Source organism: Centroberyx affinis, unplaced genomic scaffold (assembly GCF_046629955.1).
Source record: "Centroberyx affinis isolate AG114_WGS23_722 - 3 ecotype Tasmania unplaced genomic scaffold, CSIRO-AGI_Caff_v1 ptg001768l_1, whole genome shotgun sequence".
NCBI classification, from domain to species: domain Eukaryota; kingdom Metazoa; phylum Chordata; class Actinopteri; order Beryciformes; family Berycidae; genus Centroberyx; species Centroberyx affinis.
Genome location: NW_027280163.1, coordinates 42,501 through 65,328, shown reverse-complemented (window position 1 = coordinate 65,328; position 22,828 = coordinate 42,501). Strand labels below are relative to the sequence as shown.

The following is a 22,828-nucleotide window of genomic DNA, read 5'->3' as shown; positions in this document are numbered from 1 at the left end:
GTGTGAAAAAAAAACAAAAAAAGATTGAAACAGAATTTTTAATAAGGCAAAACAGAGAGAAAAGTAGTAAATAAAATCCTGAAATAAAAACATCATTACTGTTTGAATTCAAAATTCTCAGTTAAGCGGGGTCTTTAATAAACGCTCAGTGCAAATAATCTCAAAACGTCATCTGATAAAGAGGAAAAACATGTTTACATCATGTCAGTAGGTTTAGCTGGATGTTACTGTGTGTCTGTGTTGCGTCTCTCCTGGTAAGCATTAGGTTCACTTCAGTTAGAGATGCTAAAGAGTGGGACTTCACCCGAGAAGGTTCAGTACTGTTAGAAGCCTATCTTATTGATTTTTAATCAAGAATCCTTTCAAGACATTCCAGTTTTCACACTGTTGTTTATGGGAAATTTACCTCAGATTCCTGTTAGCAATACAAATCAGTGGGTGAAGAGACACTGTCTCACAACACTGCATGCAAGTCATACCATTTAATTCCATAAGCTGTAGTAAAAATAAGCTGTTTTCAAAGAAGTAGTAGAGTAGATAATGACTGAATTTTCATTTTGGGGGAACTTTTTCCTTTCAGGGACTTGTATTTGATTTTGAGAGAAATTGTGTCATTCCACATCGACTTGCATGAACAAATGCTAATAGAAGGCTCATGGTAAATTCTCCAAAACAAAAACTCTACTAGTAATCAATACTGTAAGCTTGTAAAAACACTGAACCTTCCCCGAGTTGGAATGTTGGAGGCGAGGAGCCCAGAGCTTCATTTGACATTGAAATCTACTGCATTGATTCAATCAGCCTGTCTGGGCGCAGGAACACACGGCACCCACCCACAAACACCTCCGATAAATCAAAAGTCTGTCTGCAATATTGTGCGTGCAGGGTGACATTTTCATGCGTAGCGACAAAGACGCAAACATGTATAAAGGACAGAGAGTGTGGAGTGAACATGGCCTCTTCTGGAGACGCTACATTTTCTGGATCATGACCTGGAATTTACCTGCAGAGAAATTAAGAACAAGGAGTGAACGAAGCTTTCATGACTTCATACTTTCTGCTGAATAAACAAACCCTCATTGGTCACTGATCTGGGGTAAATGGATGACGGCGTTTAGAAAGCTTCCTTACATGCAGGCATGACGGACACCTCGGCTGTGACGATACTCTTCACCCCCAGGTTGGAGAGGCCTCCTCTCACCAGGCCACATGTGAAGGCCAAATACTGCAGAGAAACATACAATCAGTTAGAGTTATCTGTTTCAAGTGAGGAGAAATAACAAATGGAAGAAATTAGAAATAAGATGTGACCTGCAGTATATTTGGTTACAATACAGCCACTTGAACTATGCTGCACAATGTGGCTGTCAATCAATTTTAGATATATACATCTAACAAAAATCAAGGTAAAGCACCTTTGGGGCATGTTCCAAATACTGCTTCCCAGCTGAAAGTTGACTCAATAAGCGGAACTTGTTGTCCTGTAGGACGTAGATGCCCTGCAACACATGACAACGGCATCAGCACTTACATCCATTACTTACATTTACACAGCAGGCCAAGGAAAAACATTAATAATAAACTGTAACCTGTAGTACTGTATGGCTTCTTTTTTGAGAGTTGTTCCAAGTTGATTTACAAAACGAAAGACCCTAAATAATATAATATGTAATATGGATCTGCTGACTGGTAGACTAACTTGTGGGATGTTTGAGGTTTTACACTGAAATTAAATGAGTTACATTCGATAACACTGCAAGAACTTCTGAAACAGAAAGTATATCCATGTGTCCAGAGAGAGTTGAGAGGTCAGATCCAATGCCTCTGAAACCACATGTGCCCTATGAGTCCTGGAATCAAATCCCCAACAGAACCTCCTCTCCTAAGTCCACTTACTAAAAAGTAAGTGAACTGCCACCTGTCCTTTAATAAAAAATATCTCTATATCTCTATATACCCAAAACTTCACGTTTCTGATCCGTTTCTTCATGCTAAACAGAAGAAGTTGCATCCACCATGGCCCAGTGGACAGGATGGTGTTACCTGGTGATTGGTTCTGAGGTTGTCGATTTGCTTCTTGAATACACAGGTCCAAAAGTCTTTGCAGATGAATTTCATGATGTCCAGCTCATCTTTGAACCGTGCTGTGTCTTTTGTGAACCTATATAACAAGATAAACTGTTTAAACACAGGCTATACGCTACACACATGATCAGGTCTAGCCCTATAATGACTCATATTTGATCATCTTTAATATAATCCAATACAAGAGTCATTGATTACCCTAGCCCCAATACCTGCCATCCTCTCTTGTATGGAGAGAACAACACACCAAACCCCATTCATAAATCTTGCAGTTTACTGTTGCCTTGGCTATCAACAAACATACACACCACATAGAACCACACATAATACCTCCAAGAAATCTTTATAGTCTTCTGGTGAATTCGGCATATAGATAACCCACCAAGCACCACTCTGTTTCAATAAAATCTCAACTTTTCACGGTTCAATTGGTTCACGGTGCTCGCTCCGCCCACCACGGTGTTTTTAATGGAAGAAGATAGGTGGACAACAGGCCAACCAGTTATAAAAGTTGGAGTTTCATTAAAAAACGTTCTGCTTGGTGTATTCAGTGTATGCCGAATTGAAGAGTGGATCCTACCGATCCGGAAAAAAGGTCCTAAGTTATCTTGTAAGAGGCATTTGCTTTGCCGACAAGTAAGGAAACATCGAATTACGACATTTGTGAATGCAGTTTGGCGTGTTTGTTTGGATGGGACTGCCTTTACTCATACTCATACCTTCATATTCTATGGGTTGAATTACGACAGTTTGTACAGCTATATCGGACTGAACAGGAACATATGAACCAAGCTGTTACCTCTCTATTAGTCCTTGACCGACCCTGAAGCCCATGTTTTCCAGTTTGGTGATGTTTCTTCCATTTTCCTGTGAAAGAGGCGAACCGGTTAGCTGTAAAGCGGTCAGTAAAACTCACGACAAAACTCAGGTCGGCCTTGGATTTCTTACCGTCTCTCCGTTTTCAGCAGACTTGTAAATGTACTGTATCACTTCATTATGTAAAAACTGGAAAAGAGCTTCGTCTGCCATTCTTCCTTCCCCAAAATCTTCTTGGTAGAGATGAACAGAAGTATGTGAGTGCTGCTGTTAGGAGGTAATATCTTGGTCAGTTAAACGGTGCATGACATCGATAGATAGACTCTTTCTTTCACTACTTAACACAATTCCTAATCGTTTAATAGTGTTTTAGAACCTCCTTGACTGAGGCGAATGAAAAATAAACATCTGTCAGACGGGGTCCTTTTCGGATCGACCACTGTACTGCCTGATCCAAAATAAATTTGAGAGATGACCATTATGTCACAAATTTAACTAAAGATACTTTCATTTGATAATTTAAGACCCGAATAGCTAACCAGATTTTCTAGTATATACGTACTATCAGATATAGCAACGATATTACATAAATATGAGGTGGGCGAAATTCCCTCCCTCCTAGTTTTGTCAAAGATATGAAAGAAGTGAAGATAAATACTGCATGTTCCAACAGAAAATGTCGAAAATGCGCACACGAACATAAAATGTACTGTGACAAAAAACGATTGCCAATTCTATGTAATACAATAACGGTCAAGAGCTGACATTCAGTGTACATCTATTGACCAAGACAAGTTAATATTTGTCCGTTTTAGCAAGTTAGCAGGCGGCATCAGACATTGTCACACTGCGCATGTGGAAAACGGAAACGACTTCTAAACTAATTTAATTCTTTAAACGCTTCACTAAACGTTGCGATGGGACAACAAAAACAACTACGGCTATCGCAAAAATAAACAAGTGAATCTCTGATAGCATACTCTACGACTGCATTGATGGGGTATACATAAAGATTATTAAAGTGAAGACGGAAGTGATCGCCGAATTTCTCTCTTCGATATTCCTCTGATTTTGACTGGTAGAAGCTATCCATACTTTGTGTGGCACCTTGACAAAATGCGGATCTCTTCCAAACAGCCAAATGAAGCCTAACGGAAGAGTCCTACTTAGAGGACAAGAGTAAAGTTTATGAGACATAAGCACTTTTATCCTGGTTAATTCCTTAAAAGCACATGTTTTCTCCCCATGCATAGCCATTTAATTTGGAATAATAAAGACATTAGATTTAGGAATAAGACTATATTTGGACAGTTGGATTAAAAATTATATTAGTTGTGGCGATTCAATTACTTAATGAAAATGACCATTCACATTTACTTACATACACAGAATACTGATCTGGAATCAATTTGCCATTTGTTCTATGAATGCCTGTGTATAAAATTATTTTGGCTGGATATTGATTGTTTTTTTGGGTTTTTTTTTTTTTCAAAGGTCATGATGTTACTCCAGGATAAGGTAAATGTGCCACAGCAGTTCCACTTTCATTTCTGAGTTTGACAACAGCATTTAAATTGGAAAACCACACAAACAATTGATACCATAAAAACATAAAAACAACTATAGATCCGACACAGTTTTTCTATTTTCTCTACAACATTGTCTCTGCCCAGCTGTCTTAAATCCTCTGCATACAATGTCGACTGTAGTGCAAAACCATACAGGCAGCGCATTATTTTAGATATCATTGATATCTTTTATTGAGGTAAAGGGGGAGTGGGTTGGAAATGGGTGTAGGGTGTAGGGTGAGGGGGGGGGGGGGGGTGAGCACAGGTGTTAGTGTGCTCAGGTTCTTGGGTTGAAGCAACTCAAGCGGGGGGAGCACAGGTGTTAGTGTGCTCAGGTTCTTGGGTTGAAGCAACTCAAGCGGGGGGGGGGGGGGGGGCGAGTGAGGAGAGAGGAGATCGAGTGAGCACAGGTGTTAGTGTGCTCAGGTTCTTGGGTTGAAGCAACTCAAGCGGGGGGGGGGGGGGGGCGAGTGAGGAGAGAGGAGATCGAGTGAGCACAGGTGTTAGTGTGCTCAGGTTCTTGAAGCAACTCAAGCAGTCTCCATCTTCTCCTTTTTCTTCCCCTTTTTCTCCTTCCTCTTAGTTGAGGTAAAGAGCTTTGCAAATCTCCTGAACATGGAAGGCTTCTTGGTCTTCTTTTTGAGGAGCTCTTCCTCTCCAGAGCCTCCCACCTCTGCCTCTCTGTCATCGGATTTGCAGGCGTCCTTTTCCGCCTCTTCCACCTTCAGCTGGGTGGCCTGTTCCTGCTTGTCTGATTTGCAGGCGTCCTTTTCCGCCTCTTCCACCTTCAGCTGGGTGGCCTGCTCCTCCACCTTTTGGTGTAGAGCCTGCTTCTCCTTCTCTGCCTTGAGCTCGATGGAAAGGTTCTTTGTAGTCAAGGCCTCTTCTGCACGGAGCTTTTTGAGCTCTTCAATTTCCAGCTCCAAGGTTTTGAGCTTGATGGTATGCTCATTGTTGCTCGAGGTCTTTTCTTTCTCGAGCATTTCATTAAGCTCCTCCACCTTTTGCTGGAGAGCTTTCTTCTCCTGGTTGAGTGCCTCCATCTCCTCATCCTGTTCCTCGAGCCTGGCTGCAAGGTTCACAATGCTGGAGGCGATCTTCTTGTGGAGCACAGTCAGCTCATCCACTTTTTTCCGATGTTTCTCCTCCATCTCACTGGCCTTGTTCTTCACGGCCAGCTCAGTGGCGCTGTGGAGCTCCTCTGTGAAGTCCTTAATTTTCTCGCGGAGCTCCTTGTTCTCTGCCTCACGCTCAGCAGCCTGCTCCTTCTCTTTCTGGAGCATTTGATTAAGCTCCTCCACATCTCGGCGGAAGGCTTCCTTCTCCTGGTGTAGGACCTCCTTCACCTTGCTCTGTTCCTTGAGCTTGGCCACAAGGTTGACAGAGCTGGAGGCAATCTTATTCTGAAGCACCTTCAGCTCTTCCACTTCTTTGCTATGTGCCTCTTCCACCTCACTGGCCTTGTTCTTCATGGCCAGCTCAGTGGCACTGTGGAGCTCTGTGAAGTCCTTCATTTTCTTCCGGAGCTCCTTGTTCTCTGCCTCACGCTCAGCAGCCAGCTCCTTCTCTTTCTGGAGCATTTGATTAAGCTTCTCCACATCTCGACAGAGGGATTCCTTCTCCTGGCATAGGGTATCCCTCTCCTCCCTCTGTGTCTTGACCTCAGTCGCAACATCCTCGATGCCCATGGCAAGATCTTTGTGGGCCATTTTCAGCTCCTCGATTTCTTTCCAGTGTGCCTCTTTCAGCTCACGGATCTTGCTCTTCATGGCCAGCTCATGGTCACTCTGAAGCTTTTCCATACACTCCTTCATCTCTGTGTGGAGGTCCTCATTCTTGCGGCGCAGAAACTCCACCTCCTTCTCTGCCGGAAGGTTAGTGGCATTCTCTCTCAGGGGAAGTCCGAGTCCCTCCTTCTCTTGCTGGGGGGCCTTAGCCTCTGCCTCGAGGGCCTTGAGTTTTATGGCCTGCTCCCGAAGCTGTTTGTGGAGGTCCTCGTTCTGTTTGCACAGGACTGCCTTCTCCTCTTTCTCCACCTTAAGCTTGGTGGCTAGCTCTTGTTTGTAGGCGTTCCTCTTTTTCTGGACAAGTCTGTTCTCCAACATGTCTTGGCGGAGGTCGACCTTTTCGATCTCACTGGCCTCCAGTTTCCTGGCCAGCTCGTCGGTGTTCTGGAGCCTCTCTCTGAGTTCCTCTATTTTGTTGCGGAGGTCCGCGTTTTCTTGGCAGAGGAACTCCTCCCTGTCTGTCTTAGCCTTATTGCCATGCTCACGTCTGCAAAAGGCCCTCTCTCTCTTGAGTGCCTGAATTTCTCGGTTCATAGCTTTATGTTCCATTTCACAGCCATGGAGGTAGGCTTCCATGTCCTCCAGTTCTAGGTGGAGGGCCGCATTTTCGTCCTCGCAATCCCTCAGCCTCCTGACTACATTGTTGGGACCCCTGGGCCTCTCACGCACCCTATCTTTGCGCTCCATGCTTTCAGGAGAGTCTCTCTCTCCTTGAGGAGGCTTCCAACAATAGGTTATCTCTTCTTCCCTTCTCCTCTGTATCTTTCTTGTCTTCTAAGAATCGTATGCTGCTTGCTTCTCTCTCTCTCACAAGGTGAACGTTCGGTCGTTGTTTTTACACAAAATGAGGCTCTGTCACTCCTGCATGGTCTTTTATACTGTAATTCCATAGAATTCTAATTATGACATAGAGAGGTGCTTGATGTCAGCAGGCATTGTGATGTCATTGAAAGCAGAATTGTTTGAGACAGGTGGGAAAATTCCGAAGATTCAAAAGATGATAAATGTTTACTTTTAAAAAACAACTACACATACAATTTGCAGTGACATTATCATATCATGCTCAAAATATCCATGGCTTCTAACCCCGCAGCCCAGTTATGTAAACCCACCCTGCAGTGTCTGCAGTGTTTTTTTTATTTTTTTAGGTCAATGGCAGTGTCTTTCTGGCACAAGCAGCAACTGTGTCACATCAGAAATGCAGAAATACAGGCATAAAAAAGTTATTGGCCTTTTTGAAAGCCCTTTTCACCACTCTGACGTCTATATTTATATATATATATATATATATATATATATTTTTTTTTTTTTTAATGTTTTTTTTTTTTTTTTTTTTGTTTGTGGGAAAGAGAAGGAAGTAATTAACTTCATACATGTTAAAGCACCATACCATTGTAACAGTATCATAGTCAATCATAATTCAGAATCGTGAAATAAATCATCTACATTTCATTTAACCCCATCGGCACTTGTGTTGCCGAATTTCTTAATCCATATCCTCTCTGCCCTCTTCCGTTGCCCGCTGGTTCACACACCATTCACCTCCAATCCTATTGTCAGATGGTCAGTTGTGTGCTACTGGAAATGCAGTACCAGTATAGTGCCAAGTCTAACTTCCCCAGTATTATAAAGATGTTTCAACCTCATTAATATGCTATGTCCTGTCTCTCCTGTAATATAAGGCCTCTCACTTCCGCTGACTCATATATAGGTTGGCGTGTGATAGTGCGTATCTTTCGCCCATGGCTGTCCCCTCAATTTGCAGGTGGTATTTGTCATATATTGTTCAAACAAATCTCCAATAACTCCAACAGTTTCTGGTTTGGTCTACTTCTATCCGGACATCTCCCCAGGATTGATTTCATGTTGCATAATGCCAAAAGCAAAGTCAGGACTAACTTTGTGTAACATTGCTAAAGACCCAGACTGTTGTAATAAGTGGACAGCTGCTGTAAAAAAGGGCCAATCAGCTGGCACATCAGCTGAGCTGCTGCCCACAAATAAACAAATAGACCAACATTAGAAAACGACAGTTCATTAGTCCCGCAATACATTTGAATTGACACAGGGGTTGACAGCGTTTCAGCCACATGCCCTGATGAAGGCATGTGGCTGAAACATATCCGAGTTTTTTTTAATGTTCAATAGAACCATGCCATATTAATAAAGGCATTTTAATTAAGGGAAAGAGTGCCTTATTATAGCATCTAACCTCATACTCCTTTGGTACCTCTGACAGATACCTCGCCTCTCTCCCAAACATCAGGCAGTATGGGCTGTGTAGGGTGGTCAAATGTTTTGTAGTTCGTAGACCAAACATTGTTGATTGGAAAAACTCAGTGTCCATTTTATTAATAGATCTGAAATACAGAAAGTGCAAAAAGGATAATGTGGGGTCAAATTAAAATGTGGTAGTCCATTCTGAAGAGGTATCATTATATACACTGAGTTTTCCAATGACATCTTTGTCTTAAGTTTAAAAAAAAAAAAAATGCCTTTGAATGGTGTCATTTAACATTTCCACAAGCCAGTTAGTTTGAGGATGGTAAGGGAAGAGGTTGAAACATTCACAGTCACTGATGATAGCAATCACATAATGGAGCACTGCTTCACCCCCAGGTAATCAGCCTAGTTGATACAGATAGATCGGCTGTAATCAACAACAGAATGAAGTTGGAAGGTGGTTAAGATGGGGAAAATCACTTGTTGAACCACAGTACCATGTGACTAGCCAGCTCTATAAAGGTGTGTCAAACGATGCATGTCAAAAGTCAGGTTTCATATTTGGACACCATTATAAAAGCAAAAAAAGCCAAAAGATGTTTAAGTAACTTTCTACTAGGTCTAGGAAAGTTGGCAATGTATTTCAGTAGGAATTAAATGGTGGAGTTCGGCCATTATGTAGTTGAGGTCTTTATGAGTCTTGTTAGAGGGAGAATGAAGGTTGAGTTTGCCTGTTAGAAGGCAATGAGAGACGTCCTCACATTTGATACCAAATGGGCTCATAAAGCAGCTTTCTGTTTTGTCATGGGGCAGGAGGAGTTGCATTTTGCAGGGGGGAGTCGGCAGGAAATAGGAGGTGGTTGACAGTTTTGTTTTGTTTGTGTGTTTTGGTTTCTGATTTGTGTGTCTAGTGTGTTTTGCTTCTGTTTTTGTTTTGTTTTTCTATGTGTGACTGGGTTCTGTTAAACACACTGCTGTGGAAACTGGCCATAATTTTGTACACTTCCCTTATTTGGTAAATAAAGGGATGTTGAAACCCAAACTCTTTCCTGAAAGGATTCAAGAGTTGTGCAATGAACTATCACAAGTGACCAGTCTGAAAGAGAGTTTACTGAAGCAATTAAAGGATCTTTCCACAACTTAGTAGGAGTGATTTACGGGCTGTGCAGGGTGGACAATCAGAGACGGTCGCTACACTCTGGAAAATCTCACAAAACCATTCAACCCTCCACACTTACATTTTTATACTCACATTTTAGGCATTTTGTGTAACTGGCCATCTGTGCCTCTAGATGTCACTGAAGCACATGTAAGTTTGTCGATCTGCCTTCCAGCCTGAGTTCCCTGTGGAAAGCTTTACCACCCTACAGAACCACCAAATCACAGTTAGACAATGTTCTATGGCAATTTCAGCTGTTTCGAAGAACAGACATCGCTTCGATCAAAGTCTTAAATGTGAGGCGGAACTTCAAGTGGAGCGATGCTTTCTCCTTTGTGTTTAATTTCAAGAATCCGCTTATATATATATATGCAGCCAAGTATGCAACTATTCCACTGATACGGCTGCATTACTCAACAGGATTTATTTTAGCCTATTTTCATTAGTTTCTGAAGTTGAAAAAAATTTGATATCAGGATTTTATCTAAGTGCATCTACATGGTCTAGCACTCCTAATTGTCCCTAATTCCCAGAAGAAGCAGCCTCTCTTAGCACTAGACAGCCGTGGGAATTTCTGAAATTCCTCCTAATCAACCCAGCATGACGATGCTTCAGCGCGGCCCAGATGAGACCAAAATGGTCGTGAGGAATTTATTACGTTCTTATCCCCTAAAGGAAATGGTCTACCGCATGTCTCAATCATCTTGTTTTGACTGCTTGAGCGTTACCCCGCAAATTCACATCTTAAAAACCATGGCTTGACCAGATTGTGGTGCTCGCAGTTCAAATACACGCCTGTGGCTCCGTTTCCCTGAGACCAAAACATCCAGTAGGTTCCCTTCTGCAAAGAAAAATAATAATAAGAGAGGGGAAAATCATAAAAACCTGCTGAATGATTTTATAACATCCTTTGTAGCATTTTTTAAATATATAATATTTCATTCCAGACTTCCTATCCCGACGCCCTTCCTCCCGTCAGAGCTCTCTGCCCTCGTCACCCTGACCCCTCCAGGTGTGCTCTCCCACATTTGTGACCTTTGACCCCTTGTGGCAAAGCCCATTACGCAGAAGCTACGCGCCCCTTGGCATATTTCGGTTCTCTGCTGTGGAATGGTGATGAGAAACAGGCATTTGTTGTGTTGTAATACTGAGGGTTTATTTTTGTGTGTATTTGGGGGGGGGGGGGGGGGGGGCTGAACAAAAGGCAAGAAAGTACGAGGGAACAGGACCCACTGTTCCAAAAGCCTCTTTTTTTCTTTTTTTTCTTTTTGGTCTCAACAGCTGCCTGCGCTCCGAGCCACTATTAAACGCACTGACATTTTCCCAGCCTCTCCTCTCCTCTCCTCCCTCTCTGGTCTCCCATGTTGTGGCCTATTCCTGGAGACTCGGCCTCAGTGGGCTCCTCCCGCCCGAGGGACACCAGGATGTCCCATCTGGGGACAGAAAGGGCAGCCGCTGTCTGTCTGTTTCCCAAGAAGAACATAGTGATGATTCACTGCCCAGAGATGGTGTGGTGGTTAAGACCCCCGACGCCTGGGCCACACATGCACCCTGGCTGGCTTACTATCATGTTTCTGAGGAACGGGGATTGCTGCCTAGCCTCATTTATACTCCACAATCCTCTTTAAAGCTAGTAGTTTTGCTATACATTTTCAGCCATACTTTACAGTTTAGTTCTAAGGCAGTAGATGGTATCAGGGGGTGACAAGATGATTTATGGAAAAGTCCATTTCTAGTATCCATATTCAAAGTCACAGGATGATAACAAGGAGCATTAAAAGATAGCAAACTTTTCCTTCCCTACATCACACCATTTGGGATGTCTGTTGGCTTATGGGGAGTGAGTATAGTCTCGCTGCCTTGTTAACCTGTTTAGGTGCAGCGTTTGATGAGAGAAGATGTTCCTGGGATGGTGTGGCAGGTGTACTGTGTGAGAGAGAGAGAGAGAGAGAGAGGGGATGGTGAGAGAGAAAGGAGAGACGAGTACTGCATGACTGCATAGCATGAGACAAATCATAGCTATGCAGTTACATTACATAGATTTGTATTTCTTTTTGTCCAGTCAACCACCATTGTACCTCGACTTGTCCGACCATCTTTCATAAAAGTTTGAGAGTGAATAAGGAAAGAGAATTGGACAAAATCTGTAGGCCTGATCCTAATTTGAGGCCATGGGTTTGTGTTCAAAGTGACAGGGAAACAAGGACAGAGGCATTTTGAACAAGGGCTCATCTGAATTCAAGGCTGAATTGAGAAGTCTTTAACAAGGCAATAAGCTCCAGACAGTTGGAGAGGAGTGGCGCCTCACCAGAGAGCTACTACTGTACTAAACTTTAGAGTTACAGTGCGAGTGATCCTGGACTTCTAATGGATAACCTTTAGTTTGAAACAGGTGCTTCTACAGGACATAGTTTTTCCTTTTCTTCTTGTCTTTGGGCCTTCAAGTGCATACAGCCGAGATAAGAAAACGCAGTTCTGCCCGCCACACTTTATCCTTAGGATCATACAGATGATTGGGATGTGACACATTTCCAGCCTGGCATGACTTCTCATCCAGTTTCCTCCGCTCTTTTCCATGATGACTAAGCTAGAGGCCTTTCAAACCTAGACGGCCTGTTTCCGCCTTTTGTATTCACTGTCAAACGGCCGCTGTCCTGTGCCAAAGCTGACGTCAATCGCAAAGATGGATGATTGATTCATTTTCCTGACCTTGCTGCTTAGGCAAAAAGTTGGTGGCCCCCCGATAAATGTAAGTCCACACACATCGATTTTAAACCGCAGCCCCCTATGAAAATAAAAGTAACTGACATTGTGCAACATTCATTTTGCCCTATTGTAGTTTTTGGCTCTGATATATACCGTTGAGAGGTATTCATTTCACAGCTGGTATGGTTTATTCTCTTCTATTCTCTATTCTATGGTCAGTGATTACGGACCGTGGTTTGGTTCTTTCCTGTTCGTGAGTCCGTAGTGCTAACTGGGGACAGTGCCCACACCCTTTGGCATGGAGCTGTCCTTAGTCAACGGGCTGACCGCTGTGTGTGTTTACCGCTGTGTGAGGTTAGCACACACACAGAGGGAAGTCATGGCGTAGCTCAAGACGAGCACACAGAGATGGATGCTTGGACACTGCATAGGGACCGAATGGGAGGGGGGTGAGAGAGGGAAGTTTAGCACAGAGAGATGTTAATGAGAGTAGAAGTCGACTTTACAATCTTCGGGAAAGTGGCGCATATGTTTACAGCCAGTGAAATTGAAGACAGGCATTAATGTGGGATGTAAACAAATCTTAAAAGAAGTCCTGATGTGCAACAAGGCCTATAAGACTTGGGTCGCGTCATTCCTGACATCATCGCAACTGTGTCTATTTCTGTACTCCTTTGTTTCTTCACCATTTGTTCAAGGTTTACAATCCTCCCTCTCTTTCCCTCTCTCTCTCCTCTCTCTGGCTCTCCATATTTGGGCTTGGTTGATCTCCTTGTCTTCCTCTGCTCCTCTCCCTCGTCCTCCCGTCCCTGCCTTGTTATCTAGGGGTCCATCTCACTTTCGTAGAAATCCGCCACTAATCTTCGCTGATCCAGACTTAAGCAGACTCCTGCCAAGTCTCCTAACAAGTGCCAAATAATGAGACTATCTGCAGCAAGGAAGCCGCCAAGGAAGACAGCCACATCTTTGCCAAAAAAAAGGCTCCATTTTAGAGACAGTGATTGTGCTCTTAGTTTCTTTCTGTGGCACCTATCGTCTCATCAGGTGAAAGGAGGGAGATCTTTCTTTTGGCCCCCAAAGTGGCTTTTGTGCCGTAGATGACACCCTCACTCTTTGCAAACCCCCTCTCTCTCTCTCTCTCGCTCTCTCTCTCTCTCTCTCCCCATCTCTTCCAGATGCGAAAACAGGATCTGAGTTGATTAGAAGGAGTTAATTTCACAGCCCTTGAAACCAGGAGGGGGGCTTGTTGTAAACGCTGGCTGCAGCCTGAGCTAACGTCTGGGGCCTCGTCTGAAAGCGTAGACATACATAGAGGAGGGGGGGGGGGGGGGGGGGGGGGGGGGGGGGGGGGGGGGGGGGGGGGCAAAGGAGGGGTTGAGGGGCGGGTGACTGGAAGGGGGGCCTAAGAAACGGGGTTGGGGGAGGAGGGCTGGATCGGAGTGGAACTGGGATGGATGCGTTGGGAGGGAGGGAAGGAAGGACACCTGGAAAGCTTGTCTGGAGCGACAGGCTTGCAACATCAAGACTGTTTACTGTCTGAGGAGAGGGAGAGCAGGAAAACGAAAGAACAGAAAAGAGGAATGGAGAGAGAGAGAGTAAATCGAAAGGGGGGGGGGGCTTTTTTTTGGAGGCACGTCAAGAATTTGCCTTTTAAGGGGTACGGTCTCACTCTTCCGAAGGCCCTGTGAGCGCTCGTGCGGCAGCCAAAACACTCTGGGGAGAAGAAATAAACAACACCGGAGAGAGAGAGAGAGAGAGAGAGAGAGAGAGAGGGAGGAAAAGTAACACGAGCGACGCTAATATGTTTCACACCCTCTGGTAATATTAAAACCACAGGTGGTCAGAGGTGTGAGAGTCAAATCGCAGGAAAAAGTCGAAGTTTGGGCCAAACTCCACACACAACAGCATCCGAACAATGGCAAGGATGTATCGGTGCCATTCCTTCACACACGTTCTCCTCTGCTGCGTTATATGTTAGACATGGAGAGGGGGGGGGAAAGAGCCTGCATTGTATACCGAATGCAACAAAACAGGCTATAGCATTGTAAACCGTATCTCGGCCCGTTCTGAATCACTGGCTCGCCGGGCATCCTGACAGCCGCTTGTTGCTGCTGTGGCTTCTTTGCTTGTTTTCCAGACAATACCAACAATGTCCAAGGGCCTGAGCCGAGGAGAGGCCGCCTGTATCTGGGTAGCAGGAAAACAGAGGAGCGCTAAGAAGGAGAAATAGGTGGGGAGGGTGGAGGGAGGAGGGAGGAAACAGAGAGGTAATTGTACATGCAAAGAGTGAGGCAACCTAGAGGGGGTAGAAGCAAGAGAAAAGGGAGAGGGAAGGAAAAGGAGAGACTTGCGCTCGGGATGGAAGGGTTTCAGCAGAGGAGAAGAGACGGACGAGGAGAGTGAAGGGGGAAGGAAAAGGAGGAATAAAGGGAATATAAGAGAGAGAGAATAAAAAGTGTGAGAGGTTTGAGTGATGGGAGGATGCGTCAGTGACCGGAATGGGACGTAACAACGGGCGTGTGTTTGAAGCAGGGTGCGTGAGTGTGAGTTCAGAAAAGTGGAGGTACAGAGTGAGTGATAGACACAGAGGGAAGGAAAGCAACAAAGTAGGGAACCCAAACATGCCTATAGGAAAGAGGGGGTGTTTGTAGCTGCATGTGTGTGGGACAAAGAGAAGGAGGGGTGTGAGAGGGTGGAGACAGAAAAGTGGGGTGTCTACATGTGACTGCAGTGAGAGAGAGAAAGAGAGAGAGGTGTTTTTTAAGTAGTGGAGCAGGGGAGTGAGAGCGTGCCGAGTGTATCCTCCCCTCTGTCCCCTTTTCGCAGGGCGAGCGAGGCTGAATGAGAGCCAGGAAAAGGGGAAGGGCCTCTCTCTCTCTCTCTCCTCCTCTCCAGCTGACAAAAACAGCTGCCTGGGAGCCTGGGCTGGAGAACAGTGCCCGTTTAGAGGACGAGGGAAGAGGACAGAGAGAGAGAGAGAGAGGAGGGGGGGTAGAGGGAGAGAAGAAAGACAGGGAGCGAGGGGGCCCCGTCCATCTATATGGGTTGCGTCCTGGGTTCGGACTGGTGCGGGGAGGAAGAGGTCCGAGCGGTGCCGGTGGTCAGGAGCTCGTCTGTGAAGAGAAGGAGTCCGGAGAGGAGTGACAGCGGCAGGATGAGGCTGACCAAGGTGAGTGTGTGTGTGTGTGTGTGTGTGTGTGTGTGTTGTGTGAGTGAAAAAGCAATTACAGATACTCAAACAAACATACACGTGCATATACAACTGTGTACACACTTGCAACCCCCTCCTCTTCACACACCCCCATGCACACACACATCCATCCATGTGTTTTTGACAAGGCAAAGCCCAGTTCAGTGCTGAGGCTCACTGAGCTTTACTGCACTGGCCAGTATAGAAATCCACATATTTGATGGAAAAAAGTTGGCAAAGACTTTGCGGAAAGAAAACACCTTGCCAGCAGGTCTGTAGTGTAGATCATGTCTGTTTTCAGTATATGGAGGGCAATTTATTGAGGGTTAAAGAGAGATGGCATCAACTTTGTTATCACTACATATGCAATGCAATCCACTTGTTAATTTATAGATCAAAAGGGAAAGTTCAGGGAAATTTTAGAGCATTTAGCTGATGTAAAATGAACAATAGAATGAGTTTAAATTGGTCAATCAGCAACATTATGAGCCATCAATAGTAAGGAGTGCAATGGTCAGAGTAACAGTGCCCTAACAAAAAATGTCCAATGATAATAATGTTATACTTTACTACTTTATTGATCCCTGTAATGAAATTGTCTGACCTTTGACCTCCCTCCTGAGGGAGTCAGCTAACATCAGCCCTGCAGCTGGTAGAAATTCAGTGTCTTGCTCAAGGACACTTGAGCAAGACAAAGTTTCTAACCACAACCCTAACCCCAGAAAGTAGTCTGTATAGATGGATCAGCATATTCCCATGATCCTGCAATGGTTATGTATGATAGAGGAGTGCTAGGAAAGGAATACAGACCTGAGGACAGATGTAAAAATACTTTCTTTACCTTCAAGACAGGAGACAAATGACACTCCCAGCCTACCATTCTTCTTGAATTTGAGCAAATTGCCTTGAGATATTATTGTTATGCCTATATATAACATGAGAGATCTGAGGATGGACTAAGCCTCTCTGAAATGTATACAGCAGGCAGATAATGTATTGAGTAAACGATAGCGATTGTCTTTACAAAGACTTCATACAAGGAGCGTGTGTTTGTTTTGGGTTGTCTGTGGCCTTCTTAAAAGATGATGTGGATGATGATGGCATCTCCAAGCTGGGGCCACATCTGTACAGACACAATAGCGCCTGTTGTGATGGCCTCACCACTGCTGGGGAATTACCATAATGTAAACAGAGACGGGCTAGCTGGCTGCAGAGGCCTTGAAGTGCTATTAGTCATCAAGAGTAAACTGACCTCTGTTCACAAGTCTATGTTACATCATGTTTGATTACATACATGCATAATAATGGCGTATTTTTAGATACATGCTGTGTGTGTGTGTGTGTGTTGAGTGTATGCATGCGTGTGTGTATTTCCATTTTTCTGCACGTGCATGACGGCATGCATGCACGTGTGTGCTTGTTCTCTGTGTGTGTGTGTGTGTGTGTGTGTGTGTGTGCACATTTGGTTGTCCAAAGTCTCCATGGCTCCATATCACATGCTGAGCAGCGTGGGAATGTGGAGCCCTCTGGTCTACGTCATCCTGCAGTGGCTGACCCCGCTACATGGGTGTGGGAACCAGATAGATCCCACTGATTATCCAACAGGAGGAGATGTTGTCTGTGCTGTTTATGGTATTTTTCTTCATCTTGTTCTTGTTCTTGTTCTTGTTCGTCATCGTCTTCTTCTTCCTCCTCTTCTTCTTGCTCTTCTTGTTGTTCTTCTTAATCTTCTTCTTCTGCATTACTGTCACGTTAAGAGTATTACCATCTTGATCTTTTTTCTTCTGCTGGTTCTTATCACCCTCCTCCTCCTCCTCCTCCTCCTTCTTCTTTTTCTTCCTCCATCTCCCTCCTTCCCTCCCTCTCCTCCTCCTCCTCCTTTCTTTTTCTGGACCTGCAGACCATTCTAGGTGTGAGAAGTAATTTAGATGCCACTTATCTGCGAGAACCTGAGCCTAATGGGATTGAGAGTTTAATGTCTTCATATCTTGGCAAGCCTATGGCTTGGCTGTGCACATACATGCACAGCCAAGGATCAAAGCCTGAACGTCTTGGCAGCTGAAATGATGCTCTTTAGGCAGCTCTCGTCTCATTGTGATTCTGTAATTTACTGATGTTGTGTTAATGATATTCTAAAGGGATGTTTTATCGCAGGTGTTTTAGCATTTGAACCCTTGTGGCATAGTTCTTTGCTTTGGGGTTGATAAGAAAACTGAATTTCCAAATGTGAACATAGGTTGGAGAAAACAAATTATGTCCATCTTTAAAATATAGGGGATGCAGTCTGTAAAAGTGTTTCCTTTTGTCATCCAAGGTCTTAGGTTATCTAATGTCCCTCCAAAAGTACTGGGTAAAAGTACTTTTTTCATTCTTTGTTGCGTTTTACTGTTATTGTTTGACTTCGAGGAATTTATAGTGTCATCCAGCTTCTGTTGGCTGAATAGGGCTAAAATATCAGATTTAACTGCTGGTTTGGTTTTGGTAAGAGGCAAGACTGCACCTGAGTGGATACTGCCTCTTGGACAGCTGCTGATAGAGAGTAGCTGAGCATCAATAAACAACCTTCCAAAAACGGATTCTTAAGATAAACAGTTCCTAATAGCGTGAGTCATAAGGTCTGTGGCTTGTTTTGTTGTGGCGCATATGATTCTCATTCCCCAGCTCTCGCGAATGATGCAAAACTCACTTGGGAGGAATGTCAGTGGATCGCTCTCTGGCAGAACAAGTGAAACTGCCACCTCTGGGTTCTCTGTATCTTTCTCATTAAATGGTTTTCTGATCTACCTTTTTGTGTGTTATGATCACAAACTGACCATAATGGGGTTGCGAGGTCTTAATATCTTGGCAGGCACCATAAGAAACATGGATTGAATTCAACGAAATACACCGCCAAGTATCATAGTCTGAAAGTCATTAATGGAATCACTTGGCAATTGAATAATTTTAATATGATGCTCACTCTCTCAAAGCTTCCACTGCTAAGGAATGGCATAATTTTAGCTCGGGGGTGATCCGCTCATCTCTATATGTGCTATGAAATGACGCTTTGCTCCTAACTCTGCACCAAGCGTTATGGCTTTTGCCCTTGCATACATTACCATTAGTTGCCTGTAATGTTGATGATCTAGACATTTAAGCTTATTCTACCGCTTCACACGTATCACACAATGCTTGTGGTTCCCGCTCTCTCAAGTTTATGTGTGATGCCGTACTCGCTGGATGTTCTGTATATAGAGGCTGTTTGGGGATGGTTGCCTTGATTCTACAGAAATAAAGAGACCTGAGGTTGAGAAAGCGGTTTTATAGGGTTTGTACATGTATTTGTTATAGCTTCGCTTGGATTCCTCATGAACAACAAAGCTCAGACTGACCGTGACCAATACGGAGGCCATGAGCCACAGGCATTCACTACAAACACACACCCAACACAGGAAGGAGCACTGACCGGTCAGGGTTAAATATAGACCCCAACATCCAGAATAGAATAGAATAGAATACAAGATTCTACAATGCATGCAAACATACCTCAAAAACTCATTCATGATTCCTTACAGATGTGAAGCATAGGCTAATGCCACACAAACTTACACTGCCTTCTTGTACATTCACTCCAAAACAGTAGAATAGTGCTATTTGTGTCTCCCACACTCCTACACATGACAAATAAGGTGAATTCCTACACAAAGTCCAGACTCAGAGGGTGGCTGTAGTAGACTAGATTCCTGTGGCTTGAGAACAATGATCTGTCCCAAACTCTGACCAGGATTTGAGGAATGCTTGTTTTTTGCGTATGGTGTGTGTGTGTGTGTGTGGGGTGGGCGCGGAGATGAAAGCCGATCGAGGGAAAAGGGAAAGACATAAACCTTTTCCTCCCTCCAAAAAGTCTGCAGAAACCCCAACAAATCCCAGCACCACCCTTTAAAGAAACACCTCACAGCAAACTATGCGCACAATATTTTCTTTGCTTCCCCCCAAAAATGTCTACTTGACGCTTGTCCAAGAGTGTGTTTTGAATACGCTCGGGGGGTGGGGGGGGGTGGGGGGGTCTTTAAGAAAGGATTCAGCTTTTTTTATTGAACTCAAGTGCACAGTAACTGTGAACACTGCACTCCCAGGATGCAACTGTTTCCTAGAGGGCCTCCTAAGCAGACTTTTCTCACGTGGCTCTGTGTTCATTCCTGTCATCGTTCTTTTCTCTTTGTCTCTTTCTCTTTCTCACCCCCACTTGTCCCACCGCTCTCTCTCTCTCTCTCTCTCTCTTTCGCTCCTTCAACAGCTGTACCTTATCAGCCTTTGGCTTAGAGCTGTCTTACACAATCATTCCTCAAGCAACGCAGCCCTATTCCGAGCCTCCTCCTCCTCCTCCTCCTCCTCATTTCCTCTTGGCCCCAGTTCCCGCTCAGTCCACCCCCTTTTCTCGTTTACCTCCTTTCCAAGCCTTTCCACTTCCTCGAGACTCTAAATCCTCCGCTCTAGACGCATTAGACCCAAACACACCTGGCGTCCCTGCGATATGAAATGCAGTGCTCACATCCTTGCAGTGTTTAATATGGCATGGTGTGGCCTGTTGTGGCGTGTTGGACTGCAGTGCTTGATGTTATGTAATGTCAATTTATCATCCAGGCTCGCTTGAGTTTAATTCAATGCTTGTGGTCGGCGTCAAGTGTGGACGTTTGTTTTATTGCCCATAGACAAGTGCAATGAAAAGGCTGATTCTGGATGAGCTTCTATGCCCAATTCAACCCTAAATGGAGGGTGCAAGTTCTGCCTGTTTGGGTCTTACACAACCATGTCTGCACCCCCCTAAACACACACACACACACTCACACTCACACACACACCACCACCATCACCAACACCTTCTTTTTGATCTTTGTCCATCTTTCATGGTAGTGAAAATACCCCCAACTTATCGCTTCATGTGTATTTGGCTGCAGTGCAAGAGCATCACATTCGCAAATCGGCAGCCTCTCACTCTGCGCACACACACACACACACACACACACACACTCTGACTCACTTCTCTTCCCCCTTCTTCTGAACTCACCATCTCCATCGTTCCTCCAGCCCCCCCCCCCCTCCCCCACTGGCTTGCTCACCGACCCAAACCCCTCATTCCAATCCCAAGCACCGGCTTCCTGTCTCTCATGGTTCCCCGCTATTTTCTTAGACTCTCCTGTGGCCTTCCCGCCCCTCCCTCCCTCCCTCCCTCTCGTCTCTTCCCTCTTTCTACCTTTTCCCCCTTTTACCTCTTCACCTCCCTGCCAAGTTCTCACCTCTTGCCCCAACTTTCTCCATCTTCCTCTCTTCTCTCTTTCGCCCTGCCTTTCTCCGCTTCTCACTCACCACATCCATTTCTCCTCCTCGTCAACTCCTCCTCTCCCTCTGCCATGAGCCAGAAGAAAGAGAGGTAAAACTCCACAGACAATTAAGCCACCCAAGATCCCCCAATCCGTCAATCCTTACTTTTTTTCCTGACATGAGCCGGAAATTCCTGGGTTATGAGCCAAGAATTGGACTGAGTTACTCCACGTGTGTTTGGGGGGATTGCTGCATGACTCACGGTCACGTTCTGCACTGATTGGTGGGGATATACTGTACAGGCTGCATACCTGCACATCAATCCAACACATATGGAATCGACTAAGAGATTGCGGTAGCAGACAGAAATAATGCCCTGTGCATTAGCAGTCTGAGCCTGGGGAATATACTGTGTAGGCTGACAATTTGCTGGTAGAGAGGCAGCTAAAAAGACATATGTTGTATAAGGATGTACATACACACATATATGTATATAATCACATATACAGACAGATAGACAGACTGTCAGGCAAGCAGTCAAAGGTCTATATCAAAGCTCTGTATGTGTATTTAAGAAGATCTACATTTATCTCTGCTTGTCTCACTTGTGATGAATGAGACACAGACTGTTATACCATCAACTTTTTCATCTGTGAATTGTAATCTAATGGCACAGATTCATTTGAACAGACACTCCATGCATGTATTTTATTTTGTGTCCTTTGTGTCTTCACAGGGGCGAAAACTTAGTTAGTCTCTGTCTCTATTAAGAGCCGTAACAGCTGGCCTGGGCCCAGAGTCCATCAGCTAGTTATGTTCAAAATTCATGAATAATATCAAGAGTTATGCTTGGCCTGGGTGACTAGTTATGCCAAGTCTCTGAGCAGCAGCAGAAACTCTGACTTACCTGGTGCATTTCTCATGTTCCACCACTAGATGCTGCTGTTAGCACACTGCTCACTACTAGTGCCACTGCAGATGGTGGTGCTCCAAGGTGTATGTGCGTGCGTGAGTGTGTGTAGTAGTGAGAGGAAGGAGACAGAGAGAAATCGTGATGATGAGGATGATGATGGAACCACAAAACAAAAATTTCATGCTACTACAGTTCAGCAAAGTAGTGTATACCACAGAAAATCAGAGAATCCAGAAAATACCATAGGAGATTTAATAAATACCATACCAAGTACTGTTAGGAGACTATAAAGTCACTACTGGGTACCACAGACACAGTACAAGTCCCTATAGGAATAACATGGGAATATTATAGTGATAGCATGGGTAATTAAAAAATACCATCAAGGGTGATTAGGTCACTGTAAACTCATTACTGAGTACCTCAAACACGCTATTAAGTCCTTATAGGAATATTATAGTGATGAATCCAGCCAATCCGGAGTGAGTGTCTTCACTCTCCCTCCTAAAGCTGACCAATCAGGAGGCAGAAATTCCAGTAATACTATTCCACACATGCTTTTTTGCTGGCTGTAGCTCCACCCCGCAGCCCCAGTATACGGAGGGCGGACCGGAGTAAAGAAAACAAGTTATCTCATAGTCGCAGACCATGTAATTGATGGCCTCCCCGAGAATGAGAGAGAACTTTGAACCAGAGGACAGGAATAGGGGGAAAATGAATAAGGTAAGATTAGAAGTCACATTTGTCTTGGAAAAAAGTTTATCTTTCTTTTTTTATTGTTTGTTTTAGGTTGGGGTCGTTTATCTACAATGTAATAGTCAGTATTGGGAATCTGGAAATGGATTTGGATGCACTGCATTATGATGCTGAGTTTTCATGCGCATGTTTAGGCTGTGAGTTGCGCACTTTGGTTGTGAACTGACTGTCTACTGAAGAGACGCCATAACTTTTTTAAATCCCACCGGTTTCGCCTGTATGAGCTCATTGTCTTCTCTGTCAGAGCTTTCTGATCATTTGATCATACTTCAGACTGGGTTACATTGTATTCAAGCCTACAGACTGTCAGGCAGTTTGCACGCG

The 22,828-nt window shown here is 44.4% G+C and overlaps 3 protein-coding genes across 6 annotated transcripts in view; 1 reads left to right on the top strand and 2 right to left on the bottom strand.

Annotated features, from left to right (window-relative positions):
• Positions 1-43: 43 nt before the first annotated feature.
• Positions 44-3,322, bottom strand: trappc6b (trafficking protein particle complex subunit 6B). Of its 2 annotated transcripts, XM_071529121.1 has the most exons (6): positions 3,034-3,322; positions 2,885-2,952; positions 2,044-2,161; positions 1,416-1,499; positions 1,132-1,225; positions 44-1,003 (listed from the first exon to the last, which is right to left on the bottom strand). In XM_071529121.1, exons 1-6 carry the CDS (start codon positions 3,112-3,114, stop codon positions 972-974), a joined length of 477 nt encoding a protein of 158 aa, XP_071385222.1. In that variant the 5' UTR covers positions 3,115-3,322; the 3' UTR covers positions 44-971. The 2 variants fall into 2 exon arrangements, with proteins under 2 accessions (XP_071385222.1, XP_071385223.1); XM_071529122.1 differs by lacking the exon at positions 1,416-1,499.
• A 1,677-nt stretch (positions 3,323-4,999) lies between these two features.
• On the bottom strand, positions 5,000-6,943 carry LOC139652156 (trichohyalin-like). The gene has a single exon (XM_071529129.1). It carries the CDS (start codon positions 6,941-6,943, stop codon positions 5,000-5,002), a length of 1,944 nt encoding a protein of 647 aa, XP_071385230.1.
• An 8,365-nt stretch (positions 6,944-15,308) lies between these two features.
• The window catches only part of tns2a (tensin 2a), a 49,445-nt gene continuing 41,925 nt past the window's right edge, over positions 15,309-22,828 (top strand). For 2 of the 3 annotated variants that reach the window (XM_071529116.1, XM_071529115.1), the window contains exon 1: positions 15,309-15,513. In XM_071529116.1, coding sequence (XP_071385217.1) covers positions 15,385-15,513 — 129 coding nt within the window. In that variant the 5' untranslated portion in view covers positions 15,309-15,384. Of the gene's footprint in view, positions 15,514-22,362; positions 22,472-22,828 lie in introns of those variants that run through there. The other variant, XM_071529117.1, reaches the window with a different exon arrangement.